The sequence below is a fragment of the Armigeres subalbatus genome, chromosome 3 (genome assembly GCF_024139115.2).
Source record: "Armigeres subalbatus isolate Guangzhou_Male chromosome 3, GZ_Asu_2, whole genome shotgun sequence".
In the NCBI taxonomy this organism is placed as follows: Eukaryota; Metazoa; Arthropoda; class Insecta; order Diptera; family Culicidae; genus Armigeres; species Armigeres subalbatus.
The window spans coordinates 382,252,764-382,276,311 of NC_085141.1; the positions used below are offsets into that span (position 1 = coordinate 382,252,764).

At 40.0% G+C, this 23,548-nt stretch overlaps 1 protein-coding gene across 1 annotated transcript in view; it reads right to left on the reverse strand.

Annotated features, from left to right (window-relative positions):
• LOC134222934 (serine-rich adhesin for platelets) overlaps positions 1-18,578 on the reverse strand; it is a 69,323-nt gene extending 50,745 nt beyond the window's left edge. Inside the window, 1 exon segment of the mRNA XM_062702080.1 lies at positions 13,180-18,578. Within this exon segment, the coding sequence (XP_062558064.1) occupies positions 13,180-18,578 (5,399 nt within the window).
• Between the last annotated feature and the right edge of the window lie 4,970 nt (positions 18,579-23,548).

Here is a 23,548-nt window from a genome sequence, read left to right on the forward strand (position 1 = left end):
GCGTCTTTATCTTTCGATGGATTTTCGACATTTGCTTATCAATAGATTCAGAAACTCTCCAGCAATTTGCCAATTCTATTGATACTATTGATTATCAACGTTAAACTATTGAAAATGTTGTTTCTTTCCAAACCGGGTGAAAAATTCAATTCCGTTCATAAATCCCCAACACGGACATCAGATTGCAGTAAGGTACGGGCCTTTTGATTCACTGCTTCGTTTTCCCTGTGTATAAAAAGCCTCGTGTTTTGCGTGCGCGCGTCATTTTCATTCTGGATTTCATGGAAAGCGGACCAAGGCGTCCAGAAGCGGTCCTAGCGACAACGGCTGTGGTGGTGCGGATAAAAATTTTTCGTTCGATGGTGGTGGCGGTCGTGGCAACAGCAGTACATCTTTACATCCGTTTTACAAGCAGCATTTTTGGATCTGGCAATAAACGGCGTGCGTAGAGCCGAATCATCAGATGGCTGTCGCGCAGTCCAGTAGTTGTTGTTGGTGAGGCACATAATTGGGAATGAATCGGATCTTTTCAGAACCACCATTATGTTTGGGAGGAAGGTTAAATTGAAATAATTTGTCTATAGTGCAACCGATAGGAACTAGAAAATTTTTCAGTGAAATATTCTAGCGTGATTCTGAGCTCAATTATATGATGTTTGTCTAGCACTCAACTACTCTTCTTGCTGTGGATTTAATTTTGAACAATGATTCAGTGATTGAGAAAGTTGATATAGGACGAACTTTTTCCATAGAACAAAGCATAATTTTTTGGTATCGGTAGCGGAATCATAGCATTAGTGCCGGTCTGAGCGCGCGTCAGAAGGAGAAGCTGCAAATATGTATTCGCATAGATGGAAATAAAACCTTAAACAAGTAGCAGGCTACCTACTAGAATTATAATCTTGATGGGAAATTTCACTTGACTGTTACTGCTATCCACGCGAATAATTAACGGCAGCGTCTTTTTATAACGCGCGCTTGTGATTCTGCTACCGATGGAAAACAATCTGCCATCACCAAGCAATTAAGTTTTACTTTGAACAAAATTCATCTCGCCTCAAGTTGTGACTTAAGAGCTACTTTCTCTGATGGTAGCCAATCATTAGTACTTCAGACAAGAAAATTTAATCTGAGCGCGAACGACCGCATGAACCACACCATCGATGAGAATGAAATTTCCGGTAGCAGCTTCGCCGAAGTCGATGGTGGGACTACGATCTGCTTTTCGCGACATCTCGAACGAAATGGCGCGTGCGCGCGGAAGAGCTGCTTTCTTGTAATCAATAAAGTTTAACCTGTAGTCACGCCCTTTAGTAAGTGTGTGACGGGTACACAATATTTGCAGTCATACCGGACAACAAAGAGGCGGTACTAATGGGCCATCTTTATTGATTATAAGAAAACTGCTTTCCCCCGCGCGCGTGGCATTTCATTTAAAATATCGCGGAGAGCGGTCCCAGCATCGATAGAGATGTCGCAAATTATCTATATTTCGATTAATCGATTATTTGTTGTGATAATCGATAAATTTTAAATCGATTATCAACGATTAATCGATTCAATAATCGACAAGAATCGAGAGTAATCGATTAATCGGGATTTTACGACAACTATTAGATTTCGATTACTTTAATTAATCGACTCATTGTTATGATAATCGATTAATTTTGATTCGATTACTACTCAACGTTGAATCGATTCAATAATCGTCAAGAATTGAAAAAGTAATCGATTAGTTACTAATCGATTAATCGAGATTTTACGACATCTCTAAGCATCGGCGGAGTTGTTGAGCAAATTTTTATGCACCCAAAAATACATAAGGGGATATTGGAAAATCAGTTCTTCTCAGGGCTTCCATTCTATACAAAGGAAGATTGAGGCGAGGCGAACTTTTTTCAAAGTGCAAATAAACCGCTTGGAGACGCTTACAAAGTTGCCTGGCGTCCGTAGCAGAATCACGAGCGCGCGTCGGAGTGGGAGATGCTGCTAAATATGACATTCGCATGAATGGCTTCAGTGGCAGCCAAGTTTAATTCTTTCAAGATCCTTATTTGGTTTTGTTATTTCCAGCCTATGGCGTGGGTCGTGTGGTCAAAAGTTAGTGATCTGAAATATGCATTATTGGGAAATTAATCGATTCTTCCTCATGGACACCATTTTAAACATAGGAAGATTGAGGCGAGAAGAATTTGTTCAAAGTACGACGTCATAGCAGAATTACGTTGCCGTTCGTAGCAGAATAACGAGCGCGTATTGTAGAGAGCAGCTGCAAACATGTATTCTTGCACTGGTTTTCTAGACTAGACTAGATTCTTCATTTCACCAAACTGTTTTACGTAGTTTACGTCGGGCGGTCGTGTCTTGTACACAACCCTTATGATTTTTTAAAGATTATTTCAAATCATTTTTGATGTTTACTAATTCACATGTCAGTGTGGTTCCCTTGGCGAAAACCAACCCTAACAAAACCACACGCTACGGCGCTGGCTGTTGCTGTTGCTGGTTGTTGCTGTTGCCTTGATGATGATTTGCCTAAACGTTCATAACATCTATGAATATTTTGATGTTCAATACTCGAATAAAAAAGGTTAGAAACAGAGCGGTGTAAGTGATGTTTTAGTCAAATTTGAGTTGACTTTCGCTAAAAATGCTTTGTTTTTAGAGCTATACGGCAATATATTGATAAAGTTTAAACTTTAAATGTAAAATGAAAATTCATTGAAAATTCACAGAAAATTAGCTATTTTTGAACTTCCACACGATTTGTACAGAACAAAAAAAAAATTAAAATCAAAATTTAATGTACAATTTAGTTACTTTGAACCAAGGATATGTTTTGGACTGGTGATTTGCGATTGTTTTTCTGATACACTCATTTATTTTTTTGTTATTGTTTCACACTTCCCATAAAGATGGTTTTCTGAGTTTTACATATTTCTTATTTCCTTTTTTAATCATTTATTTATTTAGATGATACAGTCTGTTTCATTCGCATATTCATACCATTCCATTCCCGTCTGTAATGACAACTTTATGCCAAAGCAACACTCGGATAGTCGTGGCGAATTGGCATGGCAAAAATCTTGCTTTTGCCATTTGTAAATTTCGCATGTGAAAATTTAGTTTTCAAACTGTCGACCATCAATTTTGGCAATCTTGCACGCATAGACTATTGGTTTTCTGAGCATCACCTTCTCAGTGTATAATCTGTAAATAAAGAAATAAATATTATTTCACGTCGATCAAAATCTTCAATCATTTTCTCAAAACTTGACTAGCTTCTTGCACTTTCACAACAAGCTGTATTTCAGAAACACCTTGTTGGGTTATGTATCAGTTCAACAACTGCTTGCTAGCACTAACTTAGCTGTTGTGCAACAATTTAAACGTAAAATCTCAGAATGTTAAACTTTGCTGTTTGATTCAAATGTTATAATGTCTGGTATGCGATGTTCAACTACGGTTGATTTCTTTGACGAAAGTTCTCAAAATTGTTCATCAAAATTAAACATTCTCAAGTAACCAGCCTGTTGAAAAATCGATTTTGCGAATCCATGTTAAGATAGTTCAGAACATGAGTGTAAACACATGATGAAGGAATCGTTAACAAAACCAAAAACGCTACACCTGTTGCTATTTTTTTTTTTGAGATTTTTCATTCATTTATTTATGTTTCAGCTTCACCATTAGGCAAAAAGGTTAGAAACATGTAATGATTTTGCTGTTGCTTTGTTGCTTTTATTCACTGTGCTGACGACTATACCCATGTAAACATTGGCACTATATTACGCTAAACCGCTATAATATACATATTGTACTTCAAATGGACACAAAAATTTTTTGTTATCTGTCCAAAATATTGATAACAAAAAAAATTAAAAAAATTTAAAATGTTTTTTACTTAAAATTTCTGAACAAAAAATTATAATTTAATAAAAAATAAGATTTATAACAAAAAGTATGTAAAGCAAAATTTTAATAGTTTGTTGACCTTTTCACACGTTTTGAAAAAACAATATGTTGCCATTTAAATAATAGATTGAAACAATTTATTCCAATTTCTGACGTATATGAACATATTTATTAAACAAATAGTACTGATCCACAATGTCTGAATGATTAACAAAAAATATACAGAACAAAATAGTTTGCCATACCACACGAACATTTACGCCTGCAGCAATGACGAACATTTGGCGTCCAAACAACAGAAGCGTCGGTTCAATGGATAGGTCGCATGCTAACAATACAGAGCGACAGGGGTTGTGCAAAATGGTTCGACAAAATCTTTGGCAATTTTAGCAATAAAACCCAACTGACGGTTTGCTTTGGAAATTATCGCTGTATAGTGACAGTTAATTGTAAGCTTTGGATCCAACATGACTCCGAAATCGGAAACCATCTCAACTCTTTCAGGTATCGTTGTCTAGTCCGCCAGTAATCGACAATATTGGCTCCTTCAATCGATGGAATGTCATCACGGAACATTTCGGAACACTGATAATAAGCTGGATCCGATGACACCAGGCTACAAAGATATCCAGCAATATTGTATTGTCAGCTGATCGATTCACCTAATAGATTTTCAGATCGTGAATTTTCTCAAAAATGCGTGTGAAAAAGGCTAGCTTTCTCTTTTGTCACTTAAACTTCTCCACAACAAGCTGTATTCGACGGGAAACCCATGCTTTCTTGTTGAAAATTGGGATTATGTATTCAAGGTATAAATAACCAAACAGTGCTTAAAAAGTCTAGCACATTTCTTCTTGATACTTATCCTTAGCCGAATTGCTCACAACAAGTTGCAATCGACGATCAAAGAGTCTATCGAGAAAAGTCCGTAGTGGGAAACTATTGCTCGTTTGCCATATTCGGAATATGTTGGATTAATGCATCTGGGAAGGACATGATGTATCAACTACTGGTTGAAAATTATGCGTTTGACGAACGTTCTCATATAACCATCCGTTGTGTTCATCCCGCAGAGAATGTAAGAGGGGCTATTGCTCAAGTAATACCAAACATATTCGGTCACAAAATCACGTTAATAAAGATTAAAAAAAAAACCAAATGTATTTTTCTAGGAAGATCTAATGTCCTAGAATTTCGTTGTGTGTAATCAAAACATGTTATGTTTGAAGGAAGCTGGCAAAAGTTTTTGTTAAACATATAGTTTTTTGACCACAGGAAATGTTCTGTACTACATTCTCAAGACTTACTGATAACATGTTTTTTTTTACATTTGTCCGGTCATTCATGTTGTTTTTATTTTTCATTCTCATTACATGAAAGCTGTCGGCAAGATGATTTCAGAAACTTACTGATAACATGATATTTGTGTACATTTGTTTGCTTATTATTAAATATGTTTTGGTTTACAATCTCACGACATAAAACATGTCCTAATAATGGGAGGAATCAAAGCAACGGTCAAGCTTGTCGTTCATTGAGGACTCATCATATTCTTATTTTACAAATTCGATAACACATTTGCACGTTTATTCCTAAATTATATGTTTTTTGTTATCGTACGTATTTTTCTTCAATCAATAACGCATGAAAAAAGATGAAGCCAAAATAAAAAAAATGAAGTACATAAAATTAAAATAGAATATCCTGATCACTGTACTAGATTACATAAAATTAGGATGACCAAAAACAAAATCTGAGGTACACAACGTTTGTTAGGTCCAGTTTACAGGATCAGCAAATCTGATGTTGTAAATCTGATGTTGGTACATTATGGTTCAGCACGTTTGGAAGAATGAACGAACCAAGCTAATCATATATGCCCCAGCTAAACTGCTGGGTCAACATGCATCTGAATAATTTTAAAATCATTTTCTATCCCAGTACAGACTCCAGCCATGCTACCATCATCACCCACAAGCAAAGACCATCATTCGGTTCGTCGTTCCACCACTGTGATTCATCGCTTCCATGGTGTAATTTTGACTCAGGTCATTGAACGCATCAGCAAATCCAGCAATTGACGATTCTCTAGACTCCAGGATTCGACTCGTACTTGCTGTATTATGGGTATTCTTGGTCATCAAGGTAGTTAACAGAAGTTTTTTTTAAAAATTGTTCTCAATTATTGATGTTATTCAATTCAGTGGTATATTTTGTACTCAAATAAATGAAAATGCTTACATATTCAAAGTGGTGATTTTTGGAAATATTGGGGCAGTCAAGATCGTACGCAGTTGTAGGTCGGATAATCTCAAAAATACTTTATTACATTTTCTAGGCGTTTGTGAAAAATGGATGTTATTTCCATGTAATGTCGGTTTTACATCTATTTTGTATTGCTATACTAGGTTTTAATTTTAGACCAAGTTTTGTATTTGACCTTGTCCCTTGCCTTTGCCTTTCACATTTTTCTACCTTTTGTCTTCGACTTTTCTTGCTTGTCCCCCTTCCTTCCCTTTTATTGTCCAGTCAACGTCGATTCCACGAAAGATTGTCCCTCATATCTCAGCATCTCAGCGAATGTTTTCTCAATAACTAAAGAAACGATCAAATAAATTAAATAAATATGTTTGCTGCCATTAAAACCTAATCTAAAAGATTTATTAATAAACCATATAAGATTGAGATAGATTGTCTATTCCTCTCATTGTAAAGATGTTTCATCAGTGACGATATTGATTGCAGATGCGTGTTAGAATCTCAATAATAAGGCCATGTACATTCCAATAAGAAGCACTTTTTAACGGCTTTGGGACAGAATGTCGAAAGACAAAAGGTCGAAGGACAAAAGGTCGATGGGACAAAAGGTCGACGGACAAAAGGTCGAGGGAACAAAACGTCGACGGGACAAATTAAGGTCGAGGAACAAAAGACGCTCGACAAGGACAAAAGGTCGAAGGAACAGGTCAGAGGGACAAAAATCTGAATGGACAAAAGGTCAGAATGTAACAGCAAAATTTAAAAAATCTATAATTCTTATACATGAAAAATACTAAATATACGAAAAACAAGACTGGCTTGTGTTTCCTAATAAAAATCTGGCTTATTACGACTTAAGAGATTTCTCATGCTTTATATGTGAGCAGTTCTTTAGCTGAATTTACAAGTTTGAAAACATGTTTCTATTAAAAATCTAGCTTATTACATTTCCCAGAGATTTCTCCTTCTTTATACCATGAGCAGTTCTTCAACCAATTTTACAAAATTAATATTCACAGCCAGGCCAGAGCATTGTATGATTTGGATTGATTTTCAGATTGATTCTCGACGAGAACTGGAAAATGAATACTTGTTAGATCGTGCTCTTTTAACACGTGTCGCTTCGAGTGCATGTGTTTGGAGTGAACATACATTGTTTTGGTATTCTTTGATTCAGTGTCGTATAATTAATTATTTCGCCAACGCTGACTTCCTATACATTCCTATACATTTACAATCCGATGTTTTTCGATCATGGAGAATCAGAAGATTGCCAGTCTCTTTGAATAAATGCCATAACGTCAAATTCTATTCTCCACTCCGCCATCATGTATTATAGATGAGGGATGTTGGTTTTAATTCCAACGTGACGTTATTGTGGTTTAAATAAGAAATAAACACTGAAGTATGTGCAAAGACTGACCTTAAGCCGTACATAACAGTTAACATTATGCTGCACATTATTCGCTTTGATTCAACCGTACGTGAATCATATTAATTAACATAAAACATGCGTTATGTTGTATTTTGTACAACATTAACGAAAAATCTCTCATGGTATACTAGCATGAACAATCTTGCATTAGTGTTCCAGGGATATTATCGCGGATTGTGCATATGCAACCACTCCAGAGTATACGAGGAGACCGGTGCTTAGGACCACCTTTGGCGGTGTGCAAAAAAGACGGCGTGTGGCGGCGAAGAATGAACTGAGCTAACGCCCCAACTCTACACGGCGAACCCAGTGTATCAGGGTGGCAACAAAGCCGGAAGGGTGCGATGGAAGGCGGGGCATGTTGCAATAATTTCCGGACAACTACCCTACCCAGAGATGGTATTCGCTTCCGATCCGGCGGCGGGTACGAGATGACGGTAGAGCACAGCGAGCGAATTGGGCGAGACCAAGTGTCAGCTGACTTGTGCGAGCGTGAAAGGGCGCATTCGAGGATGGAGAGATGCGGCCTCGAATAGCTCAGTTAACGTCGTTGCTGACCGGACTTTGTGGAATTCCATCGACGCGTTCCCATCCGGTGTCAGCATTTTGAGTTGGCAACATTGAGGGACGCATCAGCAGAACCAGGCGAACGATATCGAGGGCGATCATCCGAACATGCGTACCTACCGAGGCAGTTCAGACTCCAGGATACTTGTAATGTAGTTAAGTTGGAGGATAATAAACTGAAGCGGAAGTTGGTTGTGAACAGTGAGAGTAGTTAGAAGACGTTTAAGTTTTTTTAAACCGTGAACTCCGTGTTCCTCAATTATTAAATCTTGTGTTGTTATGTCAAATTTTTGATTCAGTGAGTTTCTTTTTAGATGTAAACTAAATAAATAGAATGGTATTATGCATGGCATATTGAATATTGGTGGTAGAGTTTTGTGTAGCAAAATTAGAGGTTGTGGGCTCACTGCAGAGTCAAGTACTGGGCGTTCTCCACAATGAACAGTCTGTAGGTCGGGCTATCTGAATAGCTCAAAAAGGTATCTTATATTACATTTTCCTTTTGTGCTGAATTTGTTAAGAAGACATGGGCCAACCTGACCTCTTTATTTATTGGCCAAGTGTCACCCCTGATGATTTGGTACTTACATCATAGTTTTCCCTTTGTTATTAGTTCTTCCTAATACCTAAGTGGCTTTCTTTCAATTTTAACCAATTTTGTAATTTCGACCTTTTGTCCCTTCGACCTTTTGTCCTTTCGACATTTTGTCCCGTCGACCTTTTGTCCATTCGACCTTTTGTCCCGTCGACCTTTTGTCCCGTCGACCTTTTGTCCCTTCGACCTTTTGTCCATTCGACCTTTTGTCATAGATTCCTTTTTAACATAGGGTATCTGTCCCTATATCCATCACATTAAGCGAGCGTGAATGTTTTAAACATCAATAACTCAAAGAAAATGCATTCGATCCTGAAATAAATATAAATAACCTGTTTGCTCACATTCATAAATTATCCTAATCGCATTAAATATCGCATTTCATTTCAATAATTAACCATATCAATTGATTGAGATTCCACCGAATTGTACCGATATCCATCTCATTGTAAAATTTTCATCTTATTGTACGTGCCCCAGATATCCAGCTCATTTTTTACTCACTCAAGAATTGCATCTCACACCACTGCCGATATTTACGCCTGCCCGGCATTAGATTTCTTTTAGAGTAGCTACTGACACAAGATATGTTTCGTTGCAATTAGAAGATGACAGCCCGATGCAGATGTTTTTCTTTGTTTAATGAATAATCGATATCAACACGGCTTTTGTGACGTAATGTATAGATTTTGTCTATTTCGTCAAAATGTACAACATCTTTGCCAACTGGCGCATGCGTATATCATTAGTGCTATGAAACGATGGAAACATGCGTGCTGTGATGTCAAATTGTGGAATTTGGGAAGCAGCGCATGACCTAGAATAGATGATTTTGATCTTTCCTCAAATTCATTATGGAAGAACATAAATTTGAAGCTGAATTTAACCGATACTTTTGTTGTTTCCACTATTATGATGATGTAGCAGAAATATATTCATTGCCGTTTGGCTTTCCAGTAAGTAATTACTAAGTATATTTTATGAACATCATCCTAATAATTTCATGCCATCTGGCATTCACTGTATTTCTACGAAACAGTGATAAATTGCGATTGAAATACAAATGTTTCAAGTATGTTTCTGTAGTAAGAAAAATTCATCCTATTATTTTAAAACTTTCTGAGCTAAAATTATTTAACAATAAATCATTTGGATAATTTTAAATCTTAGTTCTAAGTAGGAAGTAATATGTGTTGTGTAGTGATTTATTTGTATTTATATATGGTGTATGTTCTCCAATTCAAATGGAAAAAAATAGTGCCCAGTGGGTGGATATATAGAACGATTTGTACGGATAAGTAAAATGAAATGTACAAGAAAATTCCATCTTATTCAAGTAAGCAAGTCGGTGCTCTATATATTTCATTATAATTTAACTTCTTTCATATTTATTATTGGCTGTAACTTTTGGAAACATTATATAAATTAGTTCCAAAAGAATGTGCTTCATTAATTTCTGATTTGAATTAGTGCGCATATCGTGTGTTTCATTCCAATGAAGTTTACCGTATGCAGAATGAGATGAATATAGGGGCTGAGATGGAGATGGAAGCATATACTCTATGCAAAATATAGACATCAACCGAATCTAATACTTGCGGGAACGAACAAAACGTGACAGCACATTCAAAAGCATCCATCCGCGCGCATGGATTGCTGCGATCTCCAATTGATAGGGACACGGCAGGTATTTTCGTCCATCGTCGAGGGGGCTAAAACCAACGAAAGCAACGTACATTTGCTTGAACTTTCCACTATGGCAGAACGTTTACTCGGGATGAACACTTACGATTTGGTACGTATGAGTTTTACAAAAAAGGCGTCTCTTTTATTGGTTTTCGGAGACTATGACAATGAACTAGACGAAAAATACCTGCCGTGTCCCTATCATTTAAATTATTGCTCGTAAATTTATGTTATAAAGAGATTTTGTTTAGCTTTATCAACTCTGATTATTTTATATTTTAAATTTTGGACTGACAATATATCGAATTTTTCCATTCTTGTGTCGTTGAACACGTAAAAGTGAGGATACAGGACGCCACTGTTTGAAACCAGTATAAAGCTTTAACGTTACTGTAGATTAAAATAGTGGACAATGATACGGTGTAGCGCTATGAAATCAGTAACGAAAAAAGAATCAAGATCCTCGTGTATGTACAATGATTGTTCGTTAATTGGAGCATGGTCTAAACGGCACCCAACTAGACGATGCCAGTTTGTGCCAAAACTAAAATGCACCACTAAGAAACCATAATTAGCGAACATGTCTTCTGTAAAAACCAGATTAATCCACCTAGTGTTGAAGTGGTGCCTTTTCTCCTCGCATTTAAGTTAAGACACCAACCTTATATGAGAGGTTACGTATGGGTCCGATGTACCATTTTCTTTCATACTTTGAAACACCAATGAATGAAGTCGTTTGCAAAATTCAATAGTGATCAACAAGGCTTCGGTCCCTGTTGAATGAAACTTGTTGCGAGAAAATCGGTCAAGGATTACTGTATAAATAGTTGTCTAATTTTTTTAGCTTTTTGTGCACACACACATGTACACACACATACCACACACCACACGGACAGACAGACATGTGCTCAGCTCGTCGAGCTGAATCGATTGGTATATAATACTATGGGTCTCAGAGGCTTCTATAAAAAGTTCGTTTTCGGAGTGAAATGATAGCCTTTCGGTACAACTTAGTTGTACGAGAAAGGCAAAACAATAAGAATCAACACCGAGCTCATCTAGAGATGGGCGATTAACAAAACGACAAATAATAAGCGAAAAAAATCAAAGACATTCGGCTTTGTAACGCCTGAGCTTGGCTTCAATTTCAAATAGATTCATTCGTTTATAAGAGTTGTAAGAAGTTCCAAGTGCAAAATAGAGAAAGTAGACTAAATTAATGATTTCGTGTGTGTTACTTCTACGTGAAGTTAAACGATTTACAATGATATGGAAATGCTAATATCATCTTCCAAACTTATAGATATAGAAAAAATATAGAATTGATAGTTCCGTTAGGATACGGCAGGCATGAAGAATGTTTTTATAGAAGTCGATTTGAAAGCGAGCAGAGGGCAATATTTGTGATGGCACATATCACACGACCTTCCTTCTGCCAAGCTCCCGTATGAAGGGGGAGGGAAGAATATCAGTGTGGAAGCTGATATATCTAATTCTGTCATGAACATGTACGTCCAAGTTTGGAAGATGATATTAGCATTTCCATATCAGAGAAAGTAGGTTGAAGGGCTTTTGACTCCCTCCCTATAGACATGGTGGCTAGTTACGCCAATGGTTGAAATTAAATTCTTTTTTGAATGAAGAAGTTCAATTTTGAAGCACAGAATACGTTATCCATGGAGAGTGATTTTTTTATTAAACATTGCGGAAAAGAATTCCCCACCGATGGGACTTGAACCCACACTCTTCCATTCAGTACATGGCCAGTGACGGGAAGTGTCATTTAGACGCCATAGGACTGATTTGCTAGTAACTTCTTTCAAAAGATTTTTACAATTGTGTTTTTAACATAGGATCTTGTATTTTTTCTGATCCTATAAGCATTACATGTTAATCAAAAATAAAAAGTTATTAGCAAATTAGTGAACAATGTTTTGACATTTTCCATCACCGACATGGACTGCGCGAAACTGTTCCACAATTTGCTAATAACAGGGAGATACAAGCTTCAGTTATTCCTTATCCTTTTGTATTCCTAGAGGATTTTTGGAGATGTATGCTTCTGGAACGACAATAGACGCTGTAACGCTGTAAATATAAAGCCGTTTAAAAAAGGACGGTTAGATTATGGTTTGCTTTAAATACTCCAACTATGAAGACTGCAAAGCGGGGTTTCTATTGAAAATGTGCTAAATTGGTCCTTGTATTCTGAAGTTATGGCCACTAGAATGCTAATTTTATGGAAATTGTTGAGCTCTTTTAGATGAATGCATCAACTTGACATATGTCATCAGTGGCCATGACACATAATTCCCACCGTAGGATGCAGTTCAATCATCGCACATCGACCATTAAAACTGATTATTCAATCGAAGAATAGCAATGAATTTGTTGAATAATGAATTAGGGAACCTAACCCCTCTATATGTAAGAAATATATTTATTTCCAGAGACCATTCTTACAAATAAAAATGAATACAGCAGAAAATGATTACAGAGTGTGACTTGATTTATGCAAATAAGCTGTATTATGAACCAAAAACCCCTACCCAGGCGTTCTGGTTCCTTCCAAATCACAAGCTTTTCTGTCATTTCAGCAGACACCATTCCACGTTCGTAAAACAAGTTTACTCAGCTTATAATTTTATTGTCCATAGTTTCCACCTGTTTAACAAACATTGAAGCCAAACGGCAAAAAAAAAACATCAATGATAACACTCACCTTCCGAACAGCGGATGCCACAGCGGTGAGCTCAGGTCGGTCGAATCGTCCAACCCGCTGGTGGTGCTGCCCACCTCGGGCAGTTCGTCCGTATTCAACAACCGCCGCTGAATGGCCGCCGGATCGAGCAAGTGCAACCCGGGCTTGACCTTCAGCTTTCCTTGGTGCTGTTGCTGCTGATGTTGCGCCTGCTGTTGATGCAGCAACTGTTGTTGCTGCTGTTGTAGTAATTGCTGTTGTTGCTGCTGTTGTTGTTGTTGCTGCTGCTGTTGTTGCAAGAACATTTGCTGCTGCAGTTGATCGTGCTGACCGGATGCAGCGTATAGGTCCATTCCCGGCAGTGCCATCAGGTTTGCCAACTTGCTGTTAACACTTTGCTTCTGCTGCAGCTGTTGCTGCTTCTCGGGTTGGAGGAGATTCATGAGAGATTTACAGGTCACACGAGGCTTTTGTTCCTCCTGATGATGAAGCATCTGCTCGCGGGAATGGCCCTGGGGGTCTTTCTGCAGCTTTCGCGCGAGCTGCTGCTGCTGTTCGTGGAATTCTTGGAAGGTGGTCGGAAGGTTAAAGAAGGGATTGTTGGGAAACATGGAATTGGCATTTTGTTTGCTCTTTTGAGCGGTGGAAAGTTGCGGTCGGGTTTGCTGCTGTCGCATCTGCGCATTGGCGGCGGCCGCGGCGGCTGCAGCCTGGTTCATCATGTTTGGCATGGTTTTGATTCCCGAATGGTTGAACTGCTGCTGCAGCGAGGATGGAGATTGCATTGTTGAGGTTCGGTTGTTGCTGGCGAATCGGTTATTTGGCATCGATGGGGTCATGAACTGAGGTATCGAGAGAGGATTCAGGGAGTTCATTACAGAGTTGGATTTTTTGTTCTGTTGGTTTTGCTGTTGGAACATGCTAGCTGCGGCGGCAACCGCTGCTACGGAGCGCTGCTGCTCGAGAGTCTTTGGCGGAATAATGGGCTTTCGATCGATGGTGACTGCTGCCTTCTTTTGAGCATCCTGTTTACGCTGCAAACTGGCCGTGTTCACTTGACTGAGCGCGTCTTGCCACATAGCGAATTCCAATTGACGTTTGTAATCCACTGGATTGGATGACATACCACAGAGATCTTGAAATCGAGGATTCATGAATGGCAGCATGTCGGAAAGACTTGGGTTGGAGTTTGGAATGTTCATCATCGCTTTGAGAAGTTCCGGTCCGAGCTGTCCCATCTGGCCTAGGTATGGCAGCCAGAGCATTTGGTTGAATGCGGCTGCAGTAGCAGCATCGATGTCACCCGCTAGCCCGGAAGCAAGTAATGAGCTCATCATGGGGTTCTGCTTGGCCGCTTGAGCTGTGAGAGTTTGTTTCAACGTTTCCAGAGGACTTGGAGCAGTCTTTTTACAAGTGTCCGTCTTGGATTTAAGTTTCAGGAGTTCATCTTGGGTTTCGAGAATTTTCTCGAGTTGAGAGAGTGAAATCACCAGAATATCTGGATCTTGCAGGATATTGGGGAATGCGAATGCTTCCGGTAAGCGTAGTTCTGGCCGGGTTGTTAGAAGAAGCGGAATCTCTCGTGCGGGCGACGCTAGTACAGCGTTGAGACGATCCTTTGGCACTAGTAATGGATCAGGTACTTTCCACGCTGGATTGCTAACCAGTAAGCGTAGCTGTGTGAGAGCATCCGGATCGTTGCCCGATGTTAGCATTTCCACCAAACGCGTCGATTCGCTCGCATTGGTGTGAGTGGAAGGGGTACTCCTATTACTGCCACTTCCGCTAGCCAAGGCTGTGGCGATAGGATTTTCCGTAACGCTACTGGAACTGGATCCTGTTGTGCTGGATGATTTATTGGCTTCTGGGTCGGTTTTGATCCGTTTTGTTTTGGGCTCATCTTCGCAAGAGGATTGACGCTTGGCTTCTTCCGAACAGCTAACTGTAGGGCTTGCAGACTTCCGACATTTGCCGAGATCAAGAGGTTCTTTCTGTTGATTAGCAGGTCGAGGTTTTGCTGTTGTTGCAGCAGCCTGCGACATAAGATTTTCGATAACTGCATTTGAGACGGATTTGGGCTGTAGGAATATGTCAGGTGATGGAGGGACAGCAGGCAGCCCGCTGGGTTGAGGTGACTGGATGGCATCTGAACTATGAGATATTGGTCGTGGGGAGGGGGAAAGGGTCACTATTGAGTCCGTGCTCTTTTCACTACGTTTTCGACAGCTAAGATCCTTTGGTAATTCTTCTTGACAAGAGTCCGGTGAAATCACTATGGGGGTATCGGTTTCTTTGTCATTCTTCTCGGCACTAGCATTGAAATAGGAATTAGCATGTTCACTGCTATCTGTGAGGTCTTTTATTGTGATGGACAGTTCATCCAACGTGGGGTTTTGTGAGGAGAACGGGTTGGGAAGATTGTCGTCCATCTGCAACGAATGATGGGTGGTATCGAACAAATCTCCGGTAAGTCCTTCAATTTCACCAGCTTCGTTAAAGGATAAACACTTGGGCGATGTGCTTAACGATTCACCTAGACGCGAGATAATGTCGGCAACAGGTTCAGGTTCCAAAAGGACATCATCGTCGTCGTTATAGTCGTCTGATATGGAATAAATAGTGTTCTTGAGATCATCGGTTCCAGAAATATGATTGTCTTCACACCGTTGCTCTACCAGCGAATCGAGCAGTTCGGCACCAGTCATTGTATTTTCACCACAGTTGGCATGTAGCAAGTCTTCTGGATTGGCGGATTGGATTTCACGAATTCCTTCGATCAGGTCACTGCAATCGTTAAACTCACTCAGATGATGATGCTTGGGATCATCATCCTCCAGCTCACTGTCACTACTGATTGTGATGTGTGGTTGCACTTCCGCGTTTTGGATGCAATCCGATTCCGTCTTACAATTTTCGTATACTGCGCTATCCAGGCACATATTTTCATTTCGTCCTTTTGTTTGGTGGTGCTGAAGCTGTGCTGGCGTTGGATCCGACTCCAGAACGCACACTTCGTCTCCATCGTCGTCAATCTCATGCACAGTCGGTGCATCGGAAGTTGTTGATGTGTGCAACGGTTCGCCACCTTGTTCCCCAACTTCTTTCGCACTCACACTATTGCTGCCTCCGTTACCACCCACCGCCACAGTGGGTGGCCCGATGGCAGCGGAAGGAGCTGCTGCAGCTGCACCAGCAGCATCCGAGGATGCACCAATAGTGCCATGTTTGCTCGAATCGGTTGCGGTTGTAGAGGTGCTAGTGCCGTTGCTCCTGGCAGCAGCGGCTGCAGCAGCCGCCACCGCAACCGCCTGCAGAGACTCCAAGTGATAGGAGATTGTTTTCTCGATGCATTCGTTCGCGTGGTTTTCCTGATGATTAAACCCAAGTTCATTTAGTGCAATCAAATTATTGAGCGTCGCCGTTGTTGTGGTGTGCTGTTCAACGCTGCCATTGACATGCGCACTGCTTCGAGCACGTTGAAGTTCTTGTACCGAGATGATGGTTGATGGTATCTGTGCCTCAATGTTATCCAATTCTTCCGCCCAGGATACGACTCCTGCACCTACTTGACCTAAGCTCGTTCCTTGGTGCACTAATTCCTGGGAATGATGCTCTTGGATCACCTCATGCATCTCCTCATCTGCTGGTATCAGCTCGACGTCATTGTCACTGCCGTCGTCTTTATTGCTATCTGTGTTACTAGTGTGGGCGTTAATACTATTGGTACTGATTTCTTTTAGGCTAGTGGCGATATTTATACTACTATTATTTGCATTACATTCACTATTACTACTGATATTGTTGCTATTAACGGTTAAATTATTTTGATTACTAATATCTTCAACAGTAACATCTGATTGGCTCAAATCCTTCAGGTTCAAACTAATTTCCTCGTGCCGTTCGTCGATTGGCGTTATATCGATAACGTCATCGTCGTCGCCATCGACTTCATCCATATTCAGTTCCTCATGCACTTCCAAACAAGCGCCACCGTCGTCCTGCTCGGGGGCAGCTTCCTCCAACACCTTTCTCCGTTTTTCCTTTTTGTGCTTCTTTTTCTTTTTGTGAAGTTTTTTGTACTTTGGTATGCCTGCCTTCAATTCACCATCAACCAGCGACGGCGAGTCCGTTTTGGGCAACAGGGAAAATACCACCGACGAACTGGTATCCGTCCGAGGAAAGGACCTCCACAGGCCATTTGATGTTTTGGTTATTCGTATACGATTTCGCTTGTCATAGTCTTCGCAACGAACCTCAACGATTCGTGTCCCTTCTTGCTTTACAAACAGGAAAATCGGATTCAACCGTGGGATAGATGAATCCTCCTCCGTAATAGTAGGGGTGGGAATTTCTTTCGATTTTCTTCCACCACTGCTAGCTCTGGCACAGGTTGCATTATTTGTTTTGCTCTTATTCGGTGTGGCGCGACTGTTACTTTTGACCACTGAGGAAGAAGCAGCTGCAGCAGCAGCTGCTGCCACAATAGCCACCGGGTTCTTTTTCTTAGTGGTAGCCTTTTTCGTTTTACTTCGACACCTGGCGTTGAAATAGAATTCCGGGATGCACATTGTGTCGATAATCCGATCCGTAAACTGTCTCCGTCTGCTGGACTTGCGATGGCCCTCGATTGGTTCTTGCTTGATTTGCGACGCCAGCAGCATTGGCTCTTGGGGTTCCTGTTTGATATTGCGCTTCGGTTGTTTGTTGTTATTGTGAGGATCCACAACTTTGACGTTTTGAATGTTCTCGTCGTTTCCATCGTTGCTGGTGGATAACATTGCCCTCTTGTTTTTGTTTTGAGAGTTTGTTGCACCAATCGAGGATGACGTTTGTGAACTGGTGTTGGTGGCACCGAGTGATGTCGCACAACGTTTTCCTTTCGGAGTGTTGTTGCGCCGCCGTAGTATCAACTTTGTAGTCTCGACGTCATCGTTTTCCCCTGCTGCAACAATATTGTAGTGCTGTCTCTTTCCACTAGAGCGACGTTTTTTATCACCACTCGCGACGTCGCTATCGTTTTTCGTAGTGTTTTTCTTACTATTGACGTTCGAAATGTCTTTAGCCTGGTGCTTCTTCGGTTGTGGTTTCTTATCGGAACTGTTTTGAGGCCAAGGAACTGCTTTTAGCTTGATGATGGGCTTCAAGTTGTATTTGCTTCCATCTATAATGATTTCTGACTGCGACGCGACCGATTTGTCGAGGTTTCTGTTGACCTTTTTACGACTGTTGTTGTTGTTGTTGTTGTTGTTAATATTATTATTAGCTTTACGAGTAGTTTTTTGATTGGATGTGGTTTTGCTTAGGATTGGAACTGGATTAGGGAGTGGGGGCAAGGATTGGGCAGCTGGAGATCTCGTGCGAGACTCCTTCGTGCCGTTTAATCCAAGCGATCTCCATTGTCGACTGACTTCCGTAGTCATATCCACCACATTTCTGTCACACTACGATTTATTTCACTGTACACTACAGAAAAATATCCCCACAAGAGGATCAGTAGTATAACAAATTCACTTGAACGGAGCTCTCTTCCGTGAGCTAGACACTGTTGTGACCATTTTATTCACACTTTCTTGGCTAGGACCATGCTAGACAATTTCTTTGGCTTCGCACTTGTTCACCATACACTGCGTGGCCATTGTGCCACATTCATATTCCTTGGTGGACCTGCCAAGATTCATTTCCCGAGAAATTCCCTGCACTCTCACACTTCTCACGATCTAAGCTCCGTCGTGGAAGTAATCAATAAAACTTGCTTTTTTATTTTTATTTGATCAAAAGCGGCGAGCTGTCAAAATCTTATTCGATTTTTTCTGCTTTTCTTCACTGCCCGTATAAACACCCGTTGTCGTCTTCATCGACGTACAACACTCGCACATTTGCGAAACGAAGACCTTCTGCACGTACACTTGCCCACGGATGGACTCACTAACACTAGCGCTCCTTGCGATCTCTTCTGCTGCTATGTGCCAGCAACTGTTGTGCAAACGTGCCCACACTGGTATGTGTGGCGGAATGAAGTGAACAACATACGAGAGAAACGTGAAAACTACATATAATAAAAATATAGCTAAATTATAAATTTTTCTTCCATTCAAGCACTCCCGTAATCCATTTTCTTTTTTTCGCTGTGCTCACTTGCGCGATCTGTCAGACCTTCTGTCATGGACCACTTTCAACCACTGTTATTTTTCACGGCTCATGCAATTCCTGGTAATATTTGTACACACAAAACACACTCCAAATGTGTACTATTTTTCCTCTTGACTGCTGCCAGACGAGACACTGGCTGACTGCCACGAATATTTCAGTAGCAGCAATGAACAAGAGGTCACCACTCTTCTTCCCTACGTTTGGAGCGTGAAGACACAACCCAAATGAAACTGCTGCTGCTGTTATTGATGATGGTGCTGATGATGATGGCTGATTAGGTCACACACCGACGAATATCGCTATGCCCTCTCTGGCATCTGGCTAGCGCGTACTTTACATAACATAAGTTAACTGTTTCATTGCCCGCACAATACTGATGAACGCGAACGTCGTCGCGCCGAACATCGCCGAGCTAGCGGTCGCCCGCCGATAGAAAGCGAAATTTTCTGTATTCGCTGAGTGTTGTTCGAGCATCACACCACTACACCTCGCTGGTGTCGTCGACGGTCGACGGTAGTTGTCGCGTGACGTCACGAGAACATCGCATCGCATCGATCCGATCGACACGAGTGCACGTGCTGGCTCGAGTGTTTGTGTGTGATGATATTTCATTGCCCACTTGATGTGACTTGCATCCGTGCGAGGCTTGTCTTATTTTTGTTTTGGTTCAAGTGCGTGCTGGTCGTCGTGAGAGACCTGTCACTGTCACCTTTACGAAACGCCTATAAATCGGCCCTTCCCCTGGTGCATCGTTATTTCGCAGTCTGCGTCCAACTCCAACTAGACTCAATCTCTAACTCCACCTATTCCCACTGCCGCTGGGCCGAGTGATGGCAAACGAGACGACAATCGAACCGGAACGTAAGGACCTCCGGGTGGAGATGCCGTTTGACCTTGAATTAGCCCTTGGGTATAGGCTGATGGAGGTGTTTGTTCGTTTGCAAATACAGTGCGTGAGAATGTTTTGTTAGAATTTTCGAATACTCTGCAAGCTGTGCAAGGCATGTGAGGGGTGCGTTCGATTTACTGCAATCAGATTCGCGCATTACAGTTACAGATACGGATGACCCCGCCGCTTTTCGCGGGAATTGAAGAGCGCGAGAAGTAGCGTTGGATTGAGCATATGGTGTGCGTGGTGACATACGTTTGTTCTTTTCCATGCGTTCGACCTCGCGCCAAGTCATAATCGTGGGCGATCGGAATTTATTTGAAGCACTTTATTTAGCGTTTTCGGTGGTTCTCATCAGGTAGTGAATGTTTCTAGACAGGATAGTAGACAAAATAAATTTGAAAAATTTGATTAGCGAGGGTTAATTTATGGCCTGCTTTTGATGTTGATCCAAAGTGATCCAAATATCAGGTGTGGATAGAGAAATTTTAGCGTGGAGCCTCAAAACAAAGCAGGGTTACTGCTCCTTGAATTAATTATGAATTCATGGTTCAGTAACCCGGGATATTATCCCGTATCCATATCAATATCAATAAAAATAAAAAAATATATTTTTTTCATGTTTGAAATTTTTCAGTAGTGTCCATCAAAATAACATTGACATAGATACTGACATTGTTATTTATTTAGAAGCATGTAATAAATGATGGGGCCCTCCTTAGCCGTGCGGTAAGATGCGCGGCTACAAAGCAAGACCATGCTGAGGGTGGCTGGGTTCGATTCCCGGTGCCGGTCTAGTCAATTTTCGGATTGGAAATTGTCTCGACTTCCCATCGTGTTAGCCTCATGATTTGCGAATGCTACATAATTCATGTAGCAATTATTTTAGCCGCAGAAACTGAGTTAATATCTCCTAGTGTATGTATGTACAGATAATTTTATCTACATATAATAATTTTATGACGATCGAACACTGTATTCGAAAGTTAGTGGTGAGAATGTTGTTGATTCGATCGATAGAAGTATTTTGTACATATCTTTGCTAACTATCGACCCCTGTTCCGATTCGTCCTAATTTTGCTTTGATGCCATCGCACTTGAAACTCCAAGATGTGATATCAATATTTACTCTTCGAGTTAAATGCAAAGGTTCTACAAAGGTCTTGCCGCAAATCGTCAATATCAATATCACATATGACCGTTCATTATTTTCTTATCGGCGATGTTTGTCTGCGTACTTTGCCAATTCATTGATGGATAACTGGATGACAATTCAATTCATCAAGGAGAATTGAAGGCCTAGTTTAGGTGGCTTTCAATATCGAAGCTTGAATATTGCATGAAATAGAATCAGCCATCCGGAAGGGGTAGCCGAGGTCCGTTGTCCTTCCTCTAATGTAAACAATTTTGAATACTAAATGCATGCAAAAACACATTGATTGCGCGTGGACGGCTGCAGCATAATTCTGCTGTTAAGTTTTCCATTTAGTTTTCTGTTAATTTTTTCGGCCAATTCAACTGAGGTAATATTTATGAAAAGATTTTAACTTTTTTTTACATCTAAATTTAAAAATTTTAAAGCCGAATGATTTGTTTGGTAAAATGGCATATTCGGCCAAACAGCTTTCGGCATTGTGGTTTTCGGCCGAATGACCGATTTTTTACCAAACAGCTCTACCAGATCATTTGGGCGAAAATGTTGTTTGGCCGACAGGTCATTAAGCTAAAAAAAAAGTCGTTTGACGAGTCATACCGTACGGCCTAAAATGACATTTTCTGAACGATATGGTCAAAATGTCAACCCGTTGGGTTAAATGGCCCTTTCTGTTGAATTGCGACTTCGGCTGAACGACATTTTAGGCTAAATGGCATTTTTGGTCAAATGTACTTTTCAGCCAGTTGACTATTTAGGTCAAATGACCTGTTCGGTTGAACGGCTTTTTCGACCATTAGTCCATTTCGGCCAAATAACATTTTCGGTCAAACGACTTTCTGGCAGATGGGTTTTTGCCTAATGGTTTGATCGGCAAAATTACATATTTGGCCAAACAACTTTCAGTCTTGTGGCCTTCTGCTAATGACTTTCAACCAAACGGCCCATTCCCGTTTAAAACCCTTTTGCAACGAGAGGTATGTGGAGGGTTCAGGACTCAAACCATCATTAGGTCGATATAAATATTAAATTTATTTTATGAGAGATACGTAAGGTATATTTTATGGAAGGTACGAGGGAGGATTGAAAAAAAAGAGAATTTTATTTGCTTTGATAAATATTTTGACTGTGCATATGCAATGCACAGCACATGTTTCGAAATGGATAAATTGATATGAAGCTCGAGAAAAAGAATCCACGTGTTTTGGAGGAACTCGAACCCTCAACCTTCTATTCCTCCAAAACACGTGAATTGTTTTTCACGAGTTTCATATCAATTTGTCCATTTCGAAACATGTGCTGCGTATATGCACAGCCAAGATATTTAACAAAAGTAATGATTTTCGTACAGCCGAGCTGCCGAATAATATGCAATAAAAAAAGGAAACGAAAAAAGAGAAACGAAATTGATCTGAAAAATGTTGGCAAACAATGCGGAAAGAAAAAAAATTCTTCATTAGTTACAGAATTGTATTTTTTCAATTCTTTATTATAGAGTTTTTTTAACCCTTCACTGGTTCACACCTTCATTGTATTTATTAAAACTATTTTCGTAAATTAGGCAGTACAAAATTAATAAGAAAATAAAATATTATCTCATCTTATGTCATGTGTCCTGAACACATAACCGTGGCCAGGAATAGTTATTCTTATGCTTTTGTCATTTTTGTCATAGATTGAAATTAAGAACTACATCCACCTTGATTTCTGATAGCAATCAGGACAGAGATTTCAAAGGAAACATGAGTATCACTAGTTTCCAATCCACGAAATAATTTATAGTAATTTATTTATTTTCCATATTTCATTATAATTATTTTTAATATTTCACTATATTTATTTTTAATATTTTTACATTTTAATTTTTTAAGTTTCCATATTTTTATTGCCGATTTCACCAATTTGAAGAGTTATGTGTAGAATGTGATTTGCTCGCTTCTTTTTCTCACAATCACTCTCATTTCGGGTTGATCGATTTTTGTTGCTGAAATTTACCCAATTGTAACTCATTACTCATTAGTCACATGTAAGCGTGTACACTGGGTCGATTCCCGCCAAGATTTAACGTCTGTTTGTTTTCAGATTGAGCACTCACACACAAATATTATACACGGAGGATCAAACTTTTTTGAGTATGTTGAGTGTGAGAGGAGGATGACTGTGAGAGGGGAAATCTCGCAAAACTCTTATAAAGTGCA